This window comes from Silurus meridionalis, chromosome 17, assembly GCF_014805685.1.
Source record: "Silurus meridionalis isolate SWU-2019-XX chromosome 17, ASM1480568v1, whole genome shotgun sequence".
Classification (NCBI taxonomy): domain Eukaryota; kingdom Metazoa; phylum Chordata; class Actinopteri; order Siluriformes; family Siluridae; genus Silurus; species Silurus meridionalis.
This window is the reverse complement of record NC_060900.1, coordinates 19,439,830-19,460,375: the sequence shown is the minus strand read 5'-3', so window position 1 is coordinate 19,460,375 and position 20,546 is coordinate 19,439,830. Positions and strand designations below refer to the sequence as shown.

General features: G+C 38.5%; 1 protein-coding gene across 1 annotated transcript in view; it reads left to right on the top strand.

Moving 5' to 3' along the window:
• mov10b.2 (Moloney leukemia virus 10b, tandem duplicate 2) overlaps positions 1-19,113 on the top strand; it is a 29,626-nt gene extending 10,513 nt beyond the window's left edge. The window contains 17 exon segments of the mRNA XM_046872135.1: positions 816-978; positions 1,989-2,143; positions 7,151-7,324; positions 7,529-7,676; positions 8,044-8,205; positions 11,455-11,552; positions 11,672-11,769; positions 11,865-11,963; positions 12,087-12,189; positions 12,278-12,395; positions 15,262-15,415; positions 15,418-15,452; positions 15,753-15,827; positions 15,938-16,063; positions 16,145-16,233; positions 17,012-17,130; positions 18,624-19,113. Coding sequence (XP_046728091.1) covers positions 816-978; positions 1,989-2,143; positions 7,151-7,324; positions 7,529-7,676; positions 8,044-8,205; positions 11,455-11,552; positions 11,672-11,769; positions 11,865-11,963; positions 12,087-12,189; positions 12,278-12,395; positions 15,262-15,415; positions 15,418-15,452; positions 15,753-15,827; positions 15,938-16,063; positions 16,145-16,233; positions 17,012-17,130; positions 18,624-18,685 — 1,978 coding nt within the window. The 3' untranslated portion in view covers positions 18,686-19,113.
• Positions 19,114-20,546: the final 1,433 nt, after the last annotated feature.

The following is a 20,546-nucleotide window of genomic DNA, read 5'->3' as shown; positions in this document are numbered from 1 at the left end:
CTATTCTTTGAGAACGTACACTAAATATTACTTATTAATAATTCATCATTACACTACACCACTATTGAATTGCTGATAGTTCATTTGTCAGGCAAATTATAGGTTTGTAATAATGTGGATGTTCTAATAAATTATTATTTCTGAAGTAACCCCCATTCATAGATATATATTTTGGATTTATTTAACATTTATGTTAGTAAGTGTTCTTCCCTTGGAAAAGACTTCAGGACAGATAACTTAATTCCTTTGTAGTATGAGAAACTGCAAACAGCCTGTGAATGACTGTGTATATCTACTATAATTCTAGCTACTGTCATTTTACAAATATTGCACAACATGAATTGTAATGGATTCTTTTATTGATAAAATATGCAGAAGTCGTTTGTGACCATATGTTTGGGTGGAGTTGGAAAGCAGAAACAACTATACAGCTTAAAAAAATAATAATAATAATTTGAGAGCCTTGTCATTGCTTATGCTACAAGGTATAATAGTGAATTAAATTTAAATGTAGTTTTTCTCTTATCTCCCAGTCTTTGCCATAAAAGATAAGTTGTTTTCAGCTCAATTTGACAATGCTGTCTTTACTGTCCTGTCGGCATCTCAATTCCAAAGCATTGGGCAGCAAAGCTCTTGCCCTAGTGGGTCTTTCTCTAAGCACTTGTTCCAGTTCCTTTTTAACAAAATTACTCTTAGCTGGTATTGCATGACTTTTTAGAGTTTATAGGATGTTCCTGTGTAATTGTGTGTGTGTGTGTGTGTGTGTGTGTGTGTGTGTGTATGTGTGTGTGTGCGTGTGTGTGAATGGTGATTAGGTCTCTACTAGAGTCTCCTCTGGATTTTAATAACTACACAGAGCGGTTCCAGCTGTTACTCTACCTGGAGGAACGTCAAATGGATGTGGACATAAAGAGATATGAACAGCAAAATGTCACTATGAAGAAGGACAGCTTCAACAAGAAACTGTTGGTGCTTGAGGTAATTGGATAGCAGTGTTCTAGCTTCATTATCCTAACTGCTAATGAGCTGATTTCTGTAGTATGTAATTCTAGACCAGATACATATCTTATCTGTGGCAATGCAACATGAACAAATCAGTCCGACCAGAATCCCTGTTTCTTCTCCCTAATGTGTGCGCACATAGACAATATTGCCAAAGGTATTGGTTCACCTAGTCATAAATATGGTATGTGATTTTTGAGCATTACATTCCACATTTAGTCCCAATTTGATCCTATAATTCCCTCCACTCTTCTGGGAAGATGTTCCACTAAACTTTGGAGTATGCTTATTGATATTTGTGTTCATCAGCCACAAGGGTATTACGAAAGGCAGGTACTGATGTAGGTGAGGAGGCCTGGGGTGCAGTCAGCATTCTAATTCATCCTAAAGGTGTTCAGTAGAGATGAGATCAGAGCTCTATAGCAGACCACTCAAGATTTTCTTTCCAAAGCATGTAAACCAAGGAGCTCACTTTGTTCACAGGGGCATTGCCATGCTGGAACAGGTTTGGGTTTCCAAATTCATCTGAATGCTAAATTTTATTATAGTGCATACACTAAAGACGTCCTATATAATGGAGTGCCTCCAGCTTTGTTGTAACAGTTTGGAAAAGAACCATGTATAGCAGGAAAGGTCAGGTGACCCAATACTTTTGGCAATATAGTTTATCACTGTTGTCACCATCAAGTGTCAGCAGTGTGGCAAAATAGCAATGGAGGCCAGTAACAGAAACGATTATATTTTGGGCAAGGTTGTGGAAATTGTTAATTTATTGTTATTTTGATTCACATGTATTCAGGAGAACAAGATGGAACCTATTAAACCTTAGAAAAATAATACAACTTTTCAAGAAATCCTAGACTTTAATTATAATTGTGGACTGCCAAGTTGAAATACTATATATGCAATATATTTTCTCTTACTTATTTTAGAGTGTGAGGACAAGCATGCGTCAATTCTCCACATATGTACCATCCTGTTTGCAGGTTCCAGGTGTTTCTGAAAACCGCCCATCTGTGTTAAGAGGAGATCATTTGCTGGTGACTAAGGCTGCTGACCTGAATTCACAGAAGATCACCAAATACAAAGGCTATGTGCATCGTGTGGAGCTTGATCGACTCAAACTGGGTTTCTCACAGAGGTGAGGCGGTTTCCTTCTCTGTTGCTCTGTTCTGCAACTTGTGGTTTCCATAGTAGCTGTTTCCATGGTGTCAGCTCTCAGTGCCAAATCTCTTTGCAAAGTCTTATTGTGTATTTTAGGCTTTAAATGCCTGTATTTCCTGTATTTTGATTAATACCTGAGTCTCTGAATACGTAATTCTGGATTACCAACATGAAATGTTCAACAAAGCAGGAGTTCAAGTTAATTTTAGGTTATTATTACATCTCAGTGGCACCTCACCCACATGCAAATTGTATCAACATAGTGACGTATCCATACGTCATGTAGTACGTCATGTCCTGTGTGTGACAGGGAATATATATATATATTTTTTTGTTAATCGAGCGAAATGTTTTGAAGCAGGTCACGTTTTTTTTTTAAATAGGTTTTTATATATAGAATTACCAGGAAATTGCTGTGCAATTACACTCTTCTGTGTCATCATGTTGAGTTTACTTTGCCACTTGTGTTTTTTTTTCTGTTTTGTTTTTATGTCCTGCCCCCATGATGTTTTTTTGCATTTATATTTGCTTATTGCCTGCACCTGCTTTGCTATTTAAATAGTTTGTGTATTTACACTACATACGACTGTTCAGTGAAAAGTAATGTTCCGCGTTTTGCCACCTGACCTTGCTGAGCCGTTTGTTCCTTTTTTTGTATATCATCCCAGTTGGTTATCTATTTATTTCTCATAAATTCTCATCTATATTTTTGAATCATATTGTCTGTGTTGTTTGTTGGTGACCTGTCCTTTGCCCGTTTCGAATTCATGAGTTGGATTTTTACAATTTACATTTGTCTGCTTGCTCCTTTAATTATTACGCATTTTAATTTAATTGCCCGCATTAAAATGACATTATATTTCTTACAGAGAAAAGGCCATATTGATTCATCATGTGTGAATGTAGCTGTCTAAATGCTTGTAAATTAAAACAAAAGAAATGCATCAGCTTTACACAAGGAAAAAGGAATACACACTGATTTTTGTACTCATGGACGTTGATGTCCATCGTAAGTAACCAGGCACATGTATAGGATTACAAATAAATGACAAAAAAAAAAACACTTTGTTTTTTACCACAGGTTTTTATTAATTTTACTCATTATATAGGGGAAGTACAGTAATACATTACATACAGAGAATAAGGACACACCAGATTGGTCAGTTTTATCCAATAAATTGCTAGCTATAATAAATTGTTGCACAGTATTTAAAGGAGATCTTCTGGCAAACTAAAACTATTTATTTATTGAGTCATAGCAGCGCATCTTCCTTTTGTATTGCTTTATTTTTTTTTTAATTCCTAAATGTATTTCTCATTTACAGATTTATTTTGACTTTTTAATTTTTGAATGTTTGCAGAAAACTTAACAGCGTTTGTACATAATTTGTATATACAAATGCAGTAACTCCTGGCAAATTAATTGATTGAAGCAGAATGATCGAGGTTTACATTAATTCGGCTATTTATACATCCTCAGTAGCAGGATTAGGGTACAAGTTTTTCTAATAATTTCATTAATATCCAAAATCTGGTATAACTGCTTATACAAATGATGTATGAATACATCCATTTACTTAATAAACAAATCCACCTTATTCTTTTAATAAATGAAGGACAGTATTCAGAGAGAGTAATAACATGGCATAATAATGATGTGACAGAGAGAATACATTAAAAAAGAGGTAGCTGTAAAGGCGCAGTGGTGGAATGTTTAAGGATATAATCAATTTTATAATTACCACTGTGTTTTTATGCTGACTTTTATCCTCCTAACTTTGTGATTACAATGGTTTACTTCCAGTTTTTTGTTGTTACTACCAAGAGTATAGTTGAATATATTCAAAATCTTGTTAACAGCAATGCTAAGGCTATATCACCTCTATGATACTGACTAAATCTTTCTCTTTTGGTGCTTAAAATGGCAATCTAGCCAGTCATACCAAGCATTTGAGAAATGCCTACTGTACATGTGGAGTCCATTTTGATTGTTCAACAGAGACACCTTAATTACTTGTTGGAGCCTTGCTGTACAACTATGTCCCATAGATACTGTGACCTCTGACTTACTTGTCATATCTTGTTTAGTAGATCTTTTTCATTCTGCTGGAGCTACTAGTCTGGAGCTACTATCTGTGCTATGTAAACATATTTTGAGTGCCTCATGGACAATTGCAATTAGCACTAATACAATCATTAGGGTTGCACAAACCAGTGCACTCTTAGTGCCGGTCCCAAGCCCGGGTAAATGGGGAGGGTTGTGTTAGGAAGGGCATCCAGCGTAAAACAAATAAAATATGCGGATCACGAAAGAGAAATTCATACCGTTTCGGTCGAGGCCCGGGTTACCAACGACCGCCACAGGTTTCGTTAGTCAACAGGGTACCGGTGGAAATTGGGCTACTGTTGGCCAAAGGAGGAGAAGGAGAGGAGGAAGATGTCTACAGAGATGGCAGGGAAAGGAGAAGTGTAGGGGAGTGGAGGTTCAGGTTGGCACTTTAAATGTTGGTACTATTACTGGTAAAGGGAGAGAGGTAGTTGATATGATGGAGAGGAGACAGGTAGATATGTTGTGTGTTCAGGAGACCAAGTGGAAAGGAGTAAGGCCGGGAACATTGGAAGTGGGTTTAAACTGTTTTATCATGGTGTGGATGGAAAGAGAAATAGTGTAGGGGTAATTCTGAGGGGAGAGTTTAGTAAGTGTGTAATGGAGGTGAAGAGAGTTTCTGATAGGGTGATGATCTTGAAGCTGGAAGTTGAAGGGGCAATGATAAATGTCATCAGTGCTTATGCTCCACAAGTGGGTTGTGAGATGGAGGAGAAGGAAAAATTCTGGAGTGAGATGGATGAGGTGGTAGAAGGTGTACCTAGGAATGAAAGATTGGTGATTGGGCAGATTTCAATGGGCATGTAGGTGAGTTGAACAGAGGTGATGAGGAGGTGATGGGTAGGTATGTATTTAAGGAGAGGAATGTGGAAGGACAGGTGGTGGTAGATTTTGCTAAAAGGATGAAAATGGCAGTGGTGAACACTTATTTTAAGAAAAAGGAGGATCATAGGGTGACTTATAAGAGTGGAGGAAGGTGCACACAGGTGGACTATGTTCTATGTAGGAGATGCAACCTGAAGCAGATTGGAGCCTGTATGGTGTTAGCAGGGGACAGTGTAGCTAAACAGCATTGGATGGTGGTTGTAGGATGGTTTTGGAGGTGAAGAAGAAAAGAAGGAGAGTAAAGACTGAAAGAAGAATAAGATGGTGGAAACTAAAGGCGGAAGACTGTAGTGTAAGATTCAGGGAAGAGGTCCTGGATGATTGGGCAACTACTGCAGAAGTGATAAGGAAGACAGCTAGAAAGGTACTTGGTGTGACATCTGGAAATAGAAAGGAAGACAAAGAGACGTGGTGGTGATATGAGGAAGTGCAGGAGTGCATAAGGAGAAAGAAGTTGGCAAAACAGAATTGGGATTGACAGAGTGATGAGAAAAGTAGACAGGAATACAAGGAGATGCGGCAGCAGGTGAAGAGGATGTGGAAAGCCAATGAAAAGGCATATGAGGAGCTGTATGAGAAGTTGAACACTAAGGAAGAAGAAAAGGATTTGTTCCGATTGGCCAGGCTGAGGTACCGAGCTGGGAAGGATGTGCCGCAAGTTAGGCCAATAAAGGATGGAGATGGAAATGTGTTGACTAGTGAGGAGAGTGTGTTGAGAAGATGGAGGGAGTATTTTGAACAGCTGATGAACCAGGAAAATGACAGAGAAAGATGGTTGGATGGTGTGGAGTTGGTGAAGCAGGAAGTGGATAGCATTAGTAAGGAGGAAGTGAGAGCAGCAATTAAGAGGATGAAGAGTGGAAAGTCGGTTGGACCAGATGACATAACGGTAGAAGCATGGAGATGTTTTGGGGAGATGGCAGTGGAGTTTTTAACAAGATTGTTTAACAGGATTTTGGAAGGTGAGAGGATGCCTGAGGAATGGAGAAGGAGTGTGCTGGACTGCATCAAGGATCGGCTCTGAGCCCTTTCCTGATGCAGTGGTGATGGACAGGTTAACGGCGAGGTCAAGTCTCCATGGACTATGATGTTTGCGGATGATATTGTTATTTGTGGTGAGAGTAGGGAGCAGGTTGAGAAGAACCTAGAGAGTGGAGGTACGCGCTGGAGAAAAGAGTAATGAAAGTCAGTAGGAGTAAGACAGTACATGTGTGTGAATGAATCGGAGGGCAGTGGAGTGGTGCAGTTGCAGGGAGAAGAGGTGGAAAACGTGGAGGAGTTCAAGTAGCTGGGGTCAACAGTGCAAAGTAATGGAGAGTGTGTAAGAGAAGTGAAGAAAAGAGTGCACGCAGGGTGGAGAGGGTTGAGAAGAATGGCAGGAGTGGTTTTTGATGGAAGGGTATCTGCAAGAGTGAAAGGGAAAGTTTATAGGACTGTAGTGAGACCTGTGATGTTGTATGGTTTAGAGACAGTGGCATTGAGTAAAAGACAGGAGGTGGAGCTGGAGGTAGCAGAGCTGAAGATGTTGAGGTTTTTGTTGGGAGTGACGAGGATGGACAGGATTAGAAAGGAGTTTATAAGAGGGACAGCACATGCTGGACATTCTGGAGACAAGGTGACGGAGGCGAGATTGAGATGGTTTGGACATGTTCAGAGGAGGGACATGGGGTATATGCGGTATAGGAAGGAGCAAAAGAGGAAGACCAAGGAAGCGGTTTATGGATGTGGTGAAGGAAGACATGCAGGTAGTTGGGTTGAAAGAGGCAGATGTAGAGGACATAGGGGTGTGGAGACGGATGATCCGCTGTGGCGACCCCTAGTGAAAGAAGCCAAAAGAAGAAGAAGAAAAAGGCACACAACATGCCACCAACATATCGCCTATCCGTAGCCCTTACAGTTTGTTGACAGAACATATGTGACTCTATCATCATATGTCATTTACATATCATATCATATACTGTATATTTATGTGAAGTGTGTATGATTTTGTAGGTTCTTGGACAGGTTCATAGACAACATGAAGTTTCAGGTGGAGTTCACCGTTAACCGGCTAACTCTAAGACTCCAGCATCGTGCTGTTGAGCTGGCTGTTCAGCACAAGCTTAAAGAAGTGCTGTTCCCTACAGAATCAAATGTGCCAACTCAGAGTTTACCACATTCACTGAGGTCAGAGTTACATTGTTATAATGTTTTTCTGCTGGAATTTGGTTAGAAATGCATTTACACTAGATGTACTGTATATATGTTTTCTGGTATAGGTTTTTTGTTATGTAAGATTAGACTATATTGCTGCTATAAAGTTACTTTTAATACCCTTTAATTTAAAAAAAAAACAAAAAAAAAATACTGAAAGTGTGTGTTTCCAATTAGGCTGTTTGACAGTAAGTTGGAAGCGAACCTTGAGCAATACACTGCAGTGTACAACATTGTAGCTGGTGTATCTAAGCCGGCGCCATACCTCGTGTTTGGACCTCCTGGCACAGGAAAAACAGTTACTGTGGTAGAAGCCATTAAACAGGTGGGACAGTTTTTAGCATCTGCTCACACAAAATGCTTTGTACACACAAACTCCATGAGCAGGATGCACTTGTGCTGTCATATATACACTCGAACACAGAACACAGGCAGTCATTTGGATGCAAATGAATAACTACAACACATCCTCTAGCAAATGCTAACTCACGGTATTTTGCATGCCAAGTACAGACCACATCCTAATCTAAATATCAGTTTCAGGTGTGGGCCTTCACCCAGACATTCGGCATTTCATAATTGCAATTGTTATATGACTCATTTTTTAGCCGCAATAATCATGATAATATGACATTATTATCTATAAGATTACATTGTCCTAAAAACGTTATTATATTTTCTGTTTCATCCAGGTGGAGAAGTGTTTGCCTGATGTGCATATCCTAGCATGTGCCCCTTCTAACAGCGCAGCAGATCAGTTGTGCGAGAAATTGCTGCTGCATGTTGACACTCACAAAGTGTACCGAATGTACGCAAGCAGCCGCAACCCCGAACAAGTGCCACCAAGTCTGCAGGTTAGTGTGTTAGTTTTTTTCGAATAGCAGCAGCAGGGGTTATTATGTCCGGGTAAATTATATAATTAATTGATATTGCCATTGCAAGTTATTTATTTTATATATAATGTCAGAAAACAAAGACTCTACTGCTTATTTTTCTGTGTGTCATGGACATGATTATGGTTTTTGTACCAAAGAATTTGTTGGTTTGTGTCCTGATTATTTTGTACCAGATGGTTAAGCAGCATTAGTTCTTGTCCAGGTGCAATCACGCATTTTCTTTATACTTTCGTTATAAGAATACATATATGTAACCTAATAGCAGTCAATTTCTGAGCCACTGAAATCTATTTTGCACCTAGTACACCCCATTACATTTATCCTAGTGTAGCTCTTTTTCTCCCTAAATGTGTTCCTCATTCCATCTTCATGTGCTCTTGTCATATCCTCATTCCTGTCTTCTGCGCATTCTAGGGCAAATCGGTTAATCTTGTCACCAAGTGCAGGCTTGGTTAAGGTTATGCTCTATTAAAAAACCCTCTGTGGTGGTACAGTGCATTGTGCTTTTTTTAAATATATTCCTACCCTTAGTAGTAGGAATGTAGGCTAGAGGATTCTAATGTATGGCTAAGCATGGGGGAGTTTGGTAAATAGTTATGGCTTAGCGTTGAGGAGTTTACTAAATGGGCATGACTTAGCATGAGGGAGATTACTAAATAGGTATGGCTTTGCGTGGGGGGTTGGGTAAATAGGTGTTGCTTAGCGTGAGGGAGATTGGTAAATATGTATGGCTTAGCGTTGGGGAGTTTACTAAATAGGTATGGCTTAGTGTGAGGGAGTTTGGTAAAAAGGTATGGCTTAGCGTGAGGCCATTGGGTGGGGGTTGTATGTATGCATGTATGTATGTATTAGCTTTTATTATCAGTCAGTCTGCAAATTAACTAATATTTGAAAGAATCAGAGGAATGTGCATGAGCTGTTGGCAGACTGAGATCACAAGATGGTCACCTATTTAGTGACCATCTCCAAAACCATCACTACTTACTCCAACCAGAAGCCGTGTATGACCGCCAAGGTGCGTGCGCTGCTAAAAACAAGAGACTCCGCCTTCAGAGCAGGGGACAAGACGGCCCTAACTTCCACTTCCAGGACAGCGGAGACACCCGGAGCATGTGGCAGGGCATCCAGGCGATCACGAACTACAAGACGACATCACCTGCCTGTGACCATGACACCTCCCTCCCAGATGCGCTGCACAACTTCTATGTTCGAGGTGCAGAACAACATGGTGGCGAGGAAGACCACCCCTCCTCCCAGTGACCAGGTGCTCTGACTAACCACAGCTGAAGTGAGAAAAACTCTATGCAGAGTTAACCCACGGAGGTCTGCTGGACCAGACAACATTCCTGGAAGAGTGCTCAGGGAATGTGCACAACAGCTAGCGGATGTCTTCACCGACATCTTCAACATCTCCCTGAGCAGCGCCATTGTTTCTACTTGCCTCAAGACAACGGCCATCGTTCCTGTGCCGAAGAAGTCTACTGTCTCCTGCCTAACCCTAACCCTAACCCTAGATAACCTCACCTGGTCACTCAACACCAGCTCCATCACCAAGAAAGCCCAGGAGCATCTCTGAGTAGGCTGAGGAAAGCCCATCTCCCTCCCCCACCCTGACTAGGTTCTACAGAGGGACCATTGAAAGCATCTTGAGCAGCTGCATCACTGCCTGGTTTTGGAACTGCACTGTCTCGGAACGCAAGACCCTACAGAGGATAGTGAGGACAGCTGAGAAAGATCATTGGAGTCTCTCTCTTCTCTATCATGGACATTTACACCACACATTTCATCCGTTGTTTACATGCCGTTGTGAGAGAGCTTATGAACTCGGAAAAAAGAAACACCACGACATGACAGGGTTGAAGGCAATAAAGCCACTTTTATTGATAGTTTTTATCTCTGGTGCTCAGTGCCTCAGCCACGCATCTCTGGCACACACACACACACACACACACACACACACACACACATCCTCGCGCTCCTCCTTAAATGCCCCCTCCGATCACTGAAAGAGAGAGAACACTCATTAGACATTATTTGCTTCAGTTAAGGCATTCCTGTGTCTACCTGCTCCCGGCCTCTCCCTCCATTCACAAACCGCGCTCGCCCACGCCCCCGCTGCCACAGCCTATTTGCACATCTTTTCTGGATTGCTGCAATTTGCTCTTTTGCACAAAATTTTTTTACTTTTTTGCTACTGTTCACTTTATGTCTCTTTACAACAGGTTTACTGGCGAAGCTATTTTGTATTTTGTGTTTTGTGTATTTGTCTTGCACTGTCAGGTTGCACACATGCACTTTATGTGGCAAGGACACTTACTAGTCCTTAGCCCTGTGTTTCTGTTTTCTGTGATTGTTGTTGTATGTAGCATCAGAGTTATGGAGGAACGTTGTTTCTGCAAAAGCAGAAATGATACATCAAAGAGTTCGGAAAAAAACTATTCTTAGTTTTTGCAGGGTTTTATTTTTAGCGCAACCCTAAACAGGCTGAAGCTAAATAGAATCAAAATGAGTGTACAACTCTTAGATGATGCACAAAAGAAAGAATGTCCAAGATAAAAGTTTGGGACATTCCAAACCTAATGGTAACCGGGAAGGCTCACATTTCAGGAACGTTCCAAAGTTAATGGTAATAGAGTGTTAAAGGTGGAGGCACATTATGCATAAATACTGATCATTTTGCCACTGATTTTCAGACCATCTCTGACATGTCATTAGTATGCTCTTGGGTTGAGAATGGAGTAACAGTAGTAAACTACTTTTTTCTTTTTCTTATTCATGATATGTTGGAGTTTTATTATTCTACAAAGATTAATTGAAGCAGCTTTGGACACAAAATTTTATTTTAACTATAACAAAGTCTTTTTTATTATTTATTTATTTTATTTATTACATGGAAAATAGTTATTAAATAGCAAATTAATTCACTGTCTAAGTGGGATCTTTAAAGTCTTCTCTGATTTGACTTTTGTAAATAACCAGACTTTAAAACTCTAGAATCTCTGTTTGATATGGTCCAGAAGAGAATAAATAAAATATAAATAAAACATATGTGTTATTACAATAAAATAACACTTTGTATATTAGGACATGGCAAAATTGGTAAATTGTTTTCCTTGGCTGCTTTTCAGTTTTTATTGCTTATTTTCTTCTGAATAGTGCAATAGTAACAACACTGGTCATGATCGGTTGTGTCTTCCGTTTCTTTAGGATGCTAGTAATTTGAAAGGCGATCTGTTCGAGTTCCCATGTAAAGAAGATTTGATGACCTATAAGATTGTTGTCACGACTGTGGTTACAGCTGGAAGGTAAACGCTCCTTCCAATGATCATCATTGTGGTCCTTGATTAAAATACACAAATGTGGTGCAATGCTACATGTTAAAAAGTTTCCTTAAATGCTTCACAAACGTTTCATATGTATGCAGGCTAGTCACTGGTGGATTGCCTGCTGGTCATTTTACTCATATCTTTGTGGATGAAGCTGGCCATGCAGTGGAGAGCGAGACCATTATTGCCATAGCTGGTAAGAAACATACTGCCTGATAAACTTGAATGTAAACGCTATGGTACTGTGCTTGGATTCTGGGTGTATATGGTTTGAATTGTGTGTTTGTGCAGGTCTTTTGAATGCAGAGGGAGGGCAGGTGGTGCTGGCCGGAGATCCAAGACAGCTTGGACCGATTCTGAGGTCCCCATATGCAATCAAATATGGCCTGGGTGGGGTTTACACTTAGAGCTTTACTCAATATATTAATTCCTTATTCGCATATTGATCACTGCAGTATTTACCTGTCTCTCTGTCTACCCAGTCTCACTCTAAGCTGTCTTTCTTATCTAAAGGTCTGTCACTTCTGCAGAGGCTTATGACTAAAAATCCGCTCTATATGAGAACAGATACTGGATTCGACAGTAACTATGTCACCAAGCTTCTGCGCAACTATAGGTTACGTCCAGCTTGTCTATATATCTCTTTCGAACAGAAACTGCGTAATTTTTTTTACAAAGGTGTGTTCTCCTCTAATTACATGCAGGTCTCACAGGGCAATCCTAAAAACTCCTAACGAGATGTTCTATGATGGAGAGCTGCAGCCATGTGCAGATGAATATAGTATCAACTTCTACTGCAGCTGGGAACACCTTCCCAAACCGGTAAGATACTGAAGTGCATTACTGCAAAATGCAGAAACGTACTATACAGTTCCGATGACCCCATCACGATGCCTGGAGACATGGCCACGCCAAACCAGGAATCTTTAGAAATGATCAGAATTCGGTAGTATACTGCAATTTGTTAATAATGTAACAAATTACAGTACATAATTTAGCAAAACAGAGCAATTTACATTACCATACTGTACAAACTATATAGTATATATGTGTATGTGGCGATGGGTGCATGGATGAGCTTCAATGAGTGGAGGGCGGGGCATACATTAGTATGTTCGCCTGCTGCGTAAAACGTAAAATATTTTTACAAATTTATCCCACAGGACATGACAGAAATTTAATTAGTTTTCTTTTAAATAGAGACTGTGTAAATTCAAAGAGAGACTGTGTAAATTTAAAGAAAGACTTTGTTAATACATAGATAGACTATGTGCAACATGAACATGAATGTGCAACACAGAATGATAAATCTTAAGCATTTTGAACTCATTACATACCTGCTCAGGTCTGAAGTGGCTTAAATTATGCTACTAGTTTGTTTAGATTTTGGGGATTGACAGTTAAAAAAAATATATATATATATTTACCGCTGAGATAGATAAATAAAACAGCAGTGTCTCTAGTTGTGATTAATTGTGATCTTGAGTGATGTAGCTAAGGTTAGGCAAATATTAGAACATTTGGAAGTAGGCCATGTCGAATTTAAATACAGCTCTAAGTATTTAGAGCGCATACAGACACAACTAGCGTCACTGCATTTCACCCCTATTATAGACACTACACTGTAATGATGCAGAGATAATTGCCTGCAAAGTTGCACCTATCGCACATAATGTGTGCAAACTCACACCGATGTATTTTTTTTTTTAACCTTGTGTGATTCCTGTCTTGTATACCGCTTTTGGACGTAGTTTTTTTAATTACCTTCAAAGTCTTTTTACTGTTGTCTTTTGGTACTATCAAATCTGTTTAATGTGAGGTTTGTTTTCATACTGCACATAAACAGTGTTAAAAGCAGGTGTGTTACAATGAAATCATCATTGAAATCAGATTACTCAGTGCAGTGTGTTTCTTAGGTTACACCAATGAAAATGCCATTGTAAGTAGACTACCTTTCTCAGACATGCTCAAACTTGTTATTCTGGTTCAGTTACTTTGGTCCAAATTATGTTCTTCGTGGTCTTAAAAATGCATCAGAGGAGGAAATGCACATTATGAGAGCACCCATTGAATGTGTCGATGAAAGTAATCTACCACGTATGAGGCACACTAAGTACGTTTATTGGGGTAAAAAACTCAGTTGATAACAATAGAGGACTGAAGAAAGCATTGGAGAGTAATCGAGGACAGACACAGGAGGAGGAAGAATATTCAGGGAGGGGAGATTTAGAAAAATAATCAGCAGTGGGAGATAGAATGGGGGAAGTTGGAAAATGGTCAGTAGGAGACCAGTAGGAAGGATAGGGAGAAGATATGAAAGTTAGAGAGAGAGAAGGAGGAGTTGATGCAGGTGTGCGAAGAACATCAGAAACTTCATTATCAATTTGTGTCTCCTGTTGGAAAACAACAGGGATGTCGAGTGAGGTCTGTGTGCCCATCCTATGTGTGAAAGTGTGTTGCACAATGCGAGGAGGCAGGAAGGGGTTATCTGGAACAGTTGGGGTAGACAGGTGCTCAATGAATTGTGCAACCTTGGCTGCTAGGGAGTAGAGAAGTAAAATTGCAGATACTGTCTTTCAAGAATGCCCTGGAATGTTTGTGATAAGAAGCTTAATGAAAAACAGATAAAGAGAAGTTAATGAAGGTAAACAATCCAAAACAAGACATAAGACTATTGTGTGCAGGTTGGTAGGACCAGAGAAGAGACAAGATAGCAAGCAATGTAATTGAGTCAGCTCTAAGGCATATGTAACATAAATACTAATATGAATAAGTAGAACAATAGTCAAACATATATGAACATATAATATATGTAGGAAGATATTAGCTTAACTTAATAATAGTAGAATGCAAACAGCAATAAAAATGAGAAAAAAAGCTTACACATTGCAGATGCAGGAAAGAAAAAAAGGGGGCAGCAATTCAATACAAATGCAGTTCTGTTAGTTTTTTAAACAGAACTAGGCCAAAAATAAGTGTAACTGAGGGGAATGGGAAGCCCAAATGTGGAATTTTAGGAAGGGGAGGAGGACCAGGTGTCAGAAGATAATGGGAAATGAAAAATGTAGGTGGAGAGAGATCCTGTAAGAAATAAGCGGACCTAGTCGAGGAGAGGAAATCCCCCTCAAAAAAAAAAAAAAAAAAAGATAAGGATTGATAACACAAACAAAGAACACAATAGAGATGCTATGTGGCATCAGGCTATATAGGTGAGAACATGGGGAGCTATTGGGCGCTTAAACATCTTACTCGAGATTGAGTGACCACCTTCTATGAGCTCATTGGAAGGTGATGGTAATAAAGAAGTTTGCTTTTCCTCAACCAAGGCTGAAGATCCTTCATTGGTTTTTGAGGTCTATTCTATTTTATTCTATTATTATTACGTGTGTTACACAGGGAATTAACTACAACAGAGAGTCCACCCGTGATGTCTCCGTTTAGAGAGAGGTTCTGAGTTCTGACAACAGCACTGGGGAAAATGAGAATCCACAGTCCTTATTGCTCACCAATTGCTTTGCATGCAATTTAAACATGCTTGTGTCATTCTTTCTGCCTGCTTTCCATAACAAGTGGACATTCTGTCACTTACACCAAGTAACATCAGTGTAAACCCTATACAGTATGTGCTTTTTATATATATTTATTTGTCAGTGTTTTCTCAATGTCATTTGCTTTATGTGCTTGTCAGGATTTCCCTCTGATTTTTCATGGTGTGCCAGGGAAGGATGAGCGCGAGTCAAACAGTCCATCTTTCTTCAACACCAGTGAGATCACCGTCGTAGTCGACTACCTAAAGAAACTGCTGCTGACACAAGCCAAGAAAAACATTGCCAAGATCTCACCGAAGACATTGGCATCATCACTCCCTACAGGAAGCAGGTAGGACCAACCACTCGCCCGCCAAGACTGCTGCGAAAAAGATAAAAAATTAAACTGCACAGAAAGAATAATATGATGAATAAATGTGAGTAGTAGGTTGTCAAAAATCTCTTTTTTTATTATGGTATGAATAATACATAAAAATCCTTTTAAAAAAATACTCAAATATAGTTTTTTTCAATAAGGTTAATTAAAATGTAGGATTCAACTACATCACTGAAGCAGATACAGAATGCTCACTTTTCTCATTGTGTGTATCTTTCCCTGTGTGTATTTGTGTCTTTATGTGTTGGGTTAAAGGTGGAGAAACTGCGAAAGGCCATCTTGAAATGTGATAAAGAGCTGAAAGACTGCAGGGACATTAACCTCCTGAAGGTGACACAGAGTATTTCATTTTAGCTTGTTGTGGCTTTGGTCCAGTCTTTAGAACCCCATTATCACTTCGCTTTTATAACACTTCTGAAGAGTGCATGTGTGTGCTGTAGGTGGGCTCAGTGGAGGAGTTTCAAGGACAGGAGAGAAGGGTGATCATTGTGTCGACTGTCCGCAGCAGCGGCGAATACCTTGAATCAGATTTCTTTTTCAACATTGGTTTCCTTAAAAATGAAAAGGTACCTCACACACAAACATAGATACACAATACAATCGCACACTGAAACTTGTAACACTTTCTCTCTTTATCTCATACATAGAGGTTCAATGTTGCAGTGACACGAGCAAAGTCCCTGCTTATCGTTGTGGGAAATCCTGTCATTCTCAGCACAGATGCAACCTGGTGCAAGTACGCACAAACATAGAATAGCCTTTATTTGTCACATATACATTACAGCACAGTAAAATTCATTCATTGCATATCCCAGCTTTCTCAGAAGCTAGTGTCAGACATGATACAGGGTTAGGGGCCTTGCTCTAGGGCCCAAGAGTGGTGTGTGTGTGTGTGTGTGTGTGTGTATATATATATATATATATATATATATATATATATATATATATATATATATATATATATAAACTATAAAAAGCCAAGTGTCAACTGTAAATTTGTGGTAAAAGCATTAAACCTGATCTCAGCATACATATATAAAGCTACATTGATGAATTTTCTTGTTTTGCATTCAAATTAATGTTTTGATTTTACTCAGTGTTACACTAATATAAATTAACTATTTGGCAAGAAATACGTTTAATCCAGTATCAAATTTGAAATGATTCCGATTACAGAGATTTGGAGAAAGTGTGGCTTGAAGCATGAGGCTCTGTTTCGCCTGTATATCTCGGTTTGACATTCCTATAACTAAATCACAATGTTTTATAGTTATATTTGTTGTCTTTATTATAGCTCAAAACAAAATAAATAAAACATTTTGCAACTTACCTACATTACATAAATAAGGCAACACATGATTTATATTTTTTTAATGTAAATTCCGAATGCTCAGATAACCAATCAATCAATCAATCAATCAATCAAATCTAAAAATACATCTTAAAAATCCAGAAAGGTCCGTGCTAATGCACATACTGTTTGTGTGTATGTATGTGTTTGTGTATATGTAAAGATTTATCGATTACTGCACTGAAGAGGGAGGATGCACTGGGTTCAAGCGCACCTCCGTAGAGGGCACAGAGGAGGTGGTGGCTCGGCTCATGGCCCTCCAAATCAATACAGAGGCTCAAGGTCAGTCCTGGACTGTTGATGGAAAACCTTCTGGATATATATATATTGTGGCTGTCAATCGCTTAAAATATTGAATTAACTTAATTTTTTTAATAAATTCCTGTTACTTAAATTAATAGTTAAGTGTGTGTGTGTATATATATATATATATATATATATATACAGTGGAACCCGGTTATGTCGATGTCCTAGGGGGTCGCCAAAAAGCGTCGAGATGACCGATGATGGAGATAAACGAAAATCAATATGGGGGAAATATATTAACGTGCTTGAAATTTCTTTATGTACATGATGTGCGTTAATAAATGAGAAATGAGACGTGTTTTTGGAGGAGTTTTTTTACACAACAGTGTTGCTGCGATTTGTTTGATGAAGGCATGCTATAAAAATTTACATACAGTACATGTTTATCTGTCAGGAATCCTGTCAGGAATCCAGGTGCTTTCTCGGCCGCTTTCTCTGAAGCTCCCGGCTTCAATCGCGCACATATGGTGCTCGTTTAGCATCATCACCAGCTCCTATTTAAACTTACACACTCTCACCGTTCGTTATTGTTGGTATATGTTGGTTCACGGCGGTCGTTGTTATCGCTCATGCGTATCCCGGTACGTGCCTTCCCACCGGCACTCTCTCAACGGCTGCTCTTTTCTTCCCAAAGCGCATCACGGATTCCCCCCCGATCCTGCCGGTGTTCATTCTATGCTTTTGCTGCTCATCCCACGTTCCGTGCTGCGCTCCTACCAAGCGCGGCTTTCGCCTCCCATTCATCGCATAACATTTAACAACAAAAGGCATATGTGCACTAACTAACAGCAGAGATTCACCAGTATACAATACAACACCTGTAGCAGCTGTAAGCCTTGATTTTTCCGCCACTTCCGCGAGTTCTTCTGCAGCTGCACAGCGCTGATCGAGAAAACTGACGTTAAATGGCAAAACGTTTTTTCCCCCCTTGTGCTCAAGATATTAGGGTTATAACCGATAAAAATGCTTAGACAAAGCGAGAATTTGGCAGTTCCACTTCAAAAACGTCGATTTAATAGGGTTGTCGAGTTAACCGAGGTCGAGATAACCGGGTTCCACTGTATACATTACAGACCAAAAGTTTGGACACACCTGCTCATTCAAAGAGTTTTCTTTATTTTCATGACTATGAAAATTGTAGAGTCACACTGAAGGCATCAAAACTATGAATTAACACATGTGGAATTATATACATAAAAAAGTGAACTGAAAATGTCATATTGTAGGTTCTTCAAAGTAGGCATCAAGAGAATGCCAAGAGTGTGCAAAGCAGTACTCTAAGCAAAAGGTGGCTACTTTGAAGAACCGACAATATGACATATTTTCAGTTGTTTCACAATTTTTTGTTATGTATATAATTCCACATATATACATATATACCATATTCTGTTTTTGAGATGCAGAAAAAAAGAAAAAAATGAAAATAATTGTTCAATCTTTATTTTTATCTGTTTCTCATACCCCTCTAGTGGAAACTGAGGAAAGTGCCATTCAGCAGTATGTGAACCCTGAATGGAGGAATGAGCAGTAATCCAGAAAATCTCTCTCTTCCTCTCTCTCCCCCTCCTACCTCTAAGTTGTTATTTTTTTCCCTAACGTGTTCTTTGGATTTCAAATTTCCAAAATCTTGCCCTGAACATTACTTTCAGTTCATTCTAAATATGTCAGAATTGACAGATGTGAAGGCAAACTATTCATTTCAAACCCTTTAATTTATATAGCACTTAAATGGAGATTTTCAAAAAGTAGCATTACGGAAAATCGAAAGCATAAAGCAATGAACATTCCCGGGCATGTTTTTGGCATTGCTCTTGCATGGCTATACTGAAGGTATACTTACTATCATTAACTAATCATTAATATCAATCATCTACTCATTCCAGCCTCCACCTAATCAGTGGCAGATTCTAAAATGATCTACCAAATCTATGTAAATAAACAAAGTGGATTTTTTTTTTATACTGATGTCCCAAATAATGAGTGTGTGTAATTTGCATGTGCAATCAGATAAACTGTGTGTGTGGTTAAGGAGCATGTTGAGCATAGTGATTTACTATAAAAAAACTGATAATTTCAAATGCAAAGCAGTAACAGAAAAATCATCTATTAAAGAAATTCTTTACAGGCTACAAACATAACACAAATATTTAACATCAGCTTTCTTAATATGTTGTGATACTGGAATATAATATTTGGAAAACTTTATAAAAGCACACAATAATGATATTGCTAGAGTTTTCACAATTTTATTAACTGCCTTTTGGAAGCATCAATTTGCATTGTTTATTATATTTAAATTTAAGTTTCAAGCTTAATATTTTAACCAGAATTAACATATTTTCTTATATATCCTTTAAATGCTCTAAAACAGGAGTCTCTAACCTCTTATATACCACAGACCAATTTCTTTTTTTTAAATTGTCTCAGACCAGCTGTGTGTGTGTGTGTGTGTGTGTGTGTGTGTGTTGGGGGCTGTTTATATCAAATCAGAATTATCATTAATTTACTTATTTAACATTTAATTTACATGTAACCGGCAAATGATGTCTCCATAGCAACTATATACAGCAAATTAAAACAATTCTTTTACAAATGTTACCTGTTGCACCCATGCCACATGTACATTTGGATTAAAGGGCAAAATGCACAAGAAATAATACAATATCATATTTATAGACATTTTCCCAAAAACATTTTTGACCTGCTAGCAACTCCTCCACAGATTTTTTAAATGTGCAGATATTTATTCTGAGCTTTTTTCATTCTTTCTTTATTTTCCGCTAAAACCATTGCAATAAATGTGTAATCCTGCATTCTAGTGTCATTCATAAATGATTATGATTTATGATTTTTTTTCCACATAAACAATTTAAAATTATAGAAATGCCTCAGAAATCTTGACAGTAAATAAAGATCATTAAAATTTGTTAAAATGCCATTAAGAGCACTGACATTTGCCATCAGTGCCTTCAGAATTCAAATTTTAAACTAAAGGTAGCACAAGAATGAAAGACGAATGTCATTTTCAAGGGAGCTTTCTAAGAGTATATTTTTTTATAAATGTATTTGAAATTAATTTGTAATTCGTATTGCAGTAATAAACGATTATAAAATTGTTTATCAGTTGTTTGTATTTGCTTTAACTAAGTTTTGTATTTCGAAAGATTTTAAGGTTGATTTTAAGGACTAGACCCAATCTTCCACAGATTAAGCCATGCTATTTTGTAAAAAAAAAAAATAATAATAATTATTTCATACCCAGGTCTTAGATTTCATTAGTCTGAAAATGTCTTTTCTCCTCATTTCCAACTCTCATCTGCTCTTTATTCTCCTTCTCATATTATCACAATGGTTTCCAATAAAACCTAAATATCAATCAACTGGTTAAAATC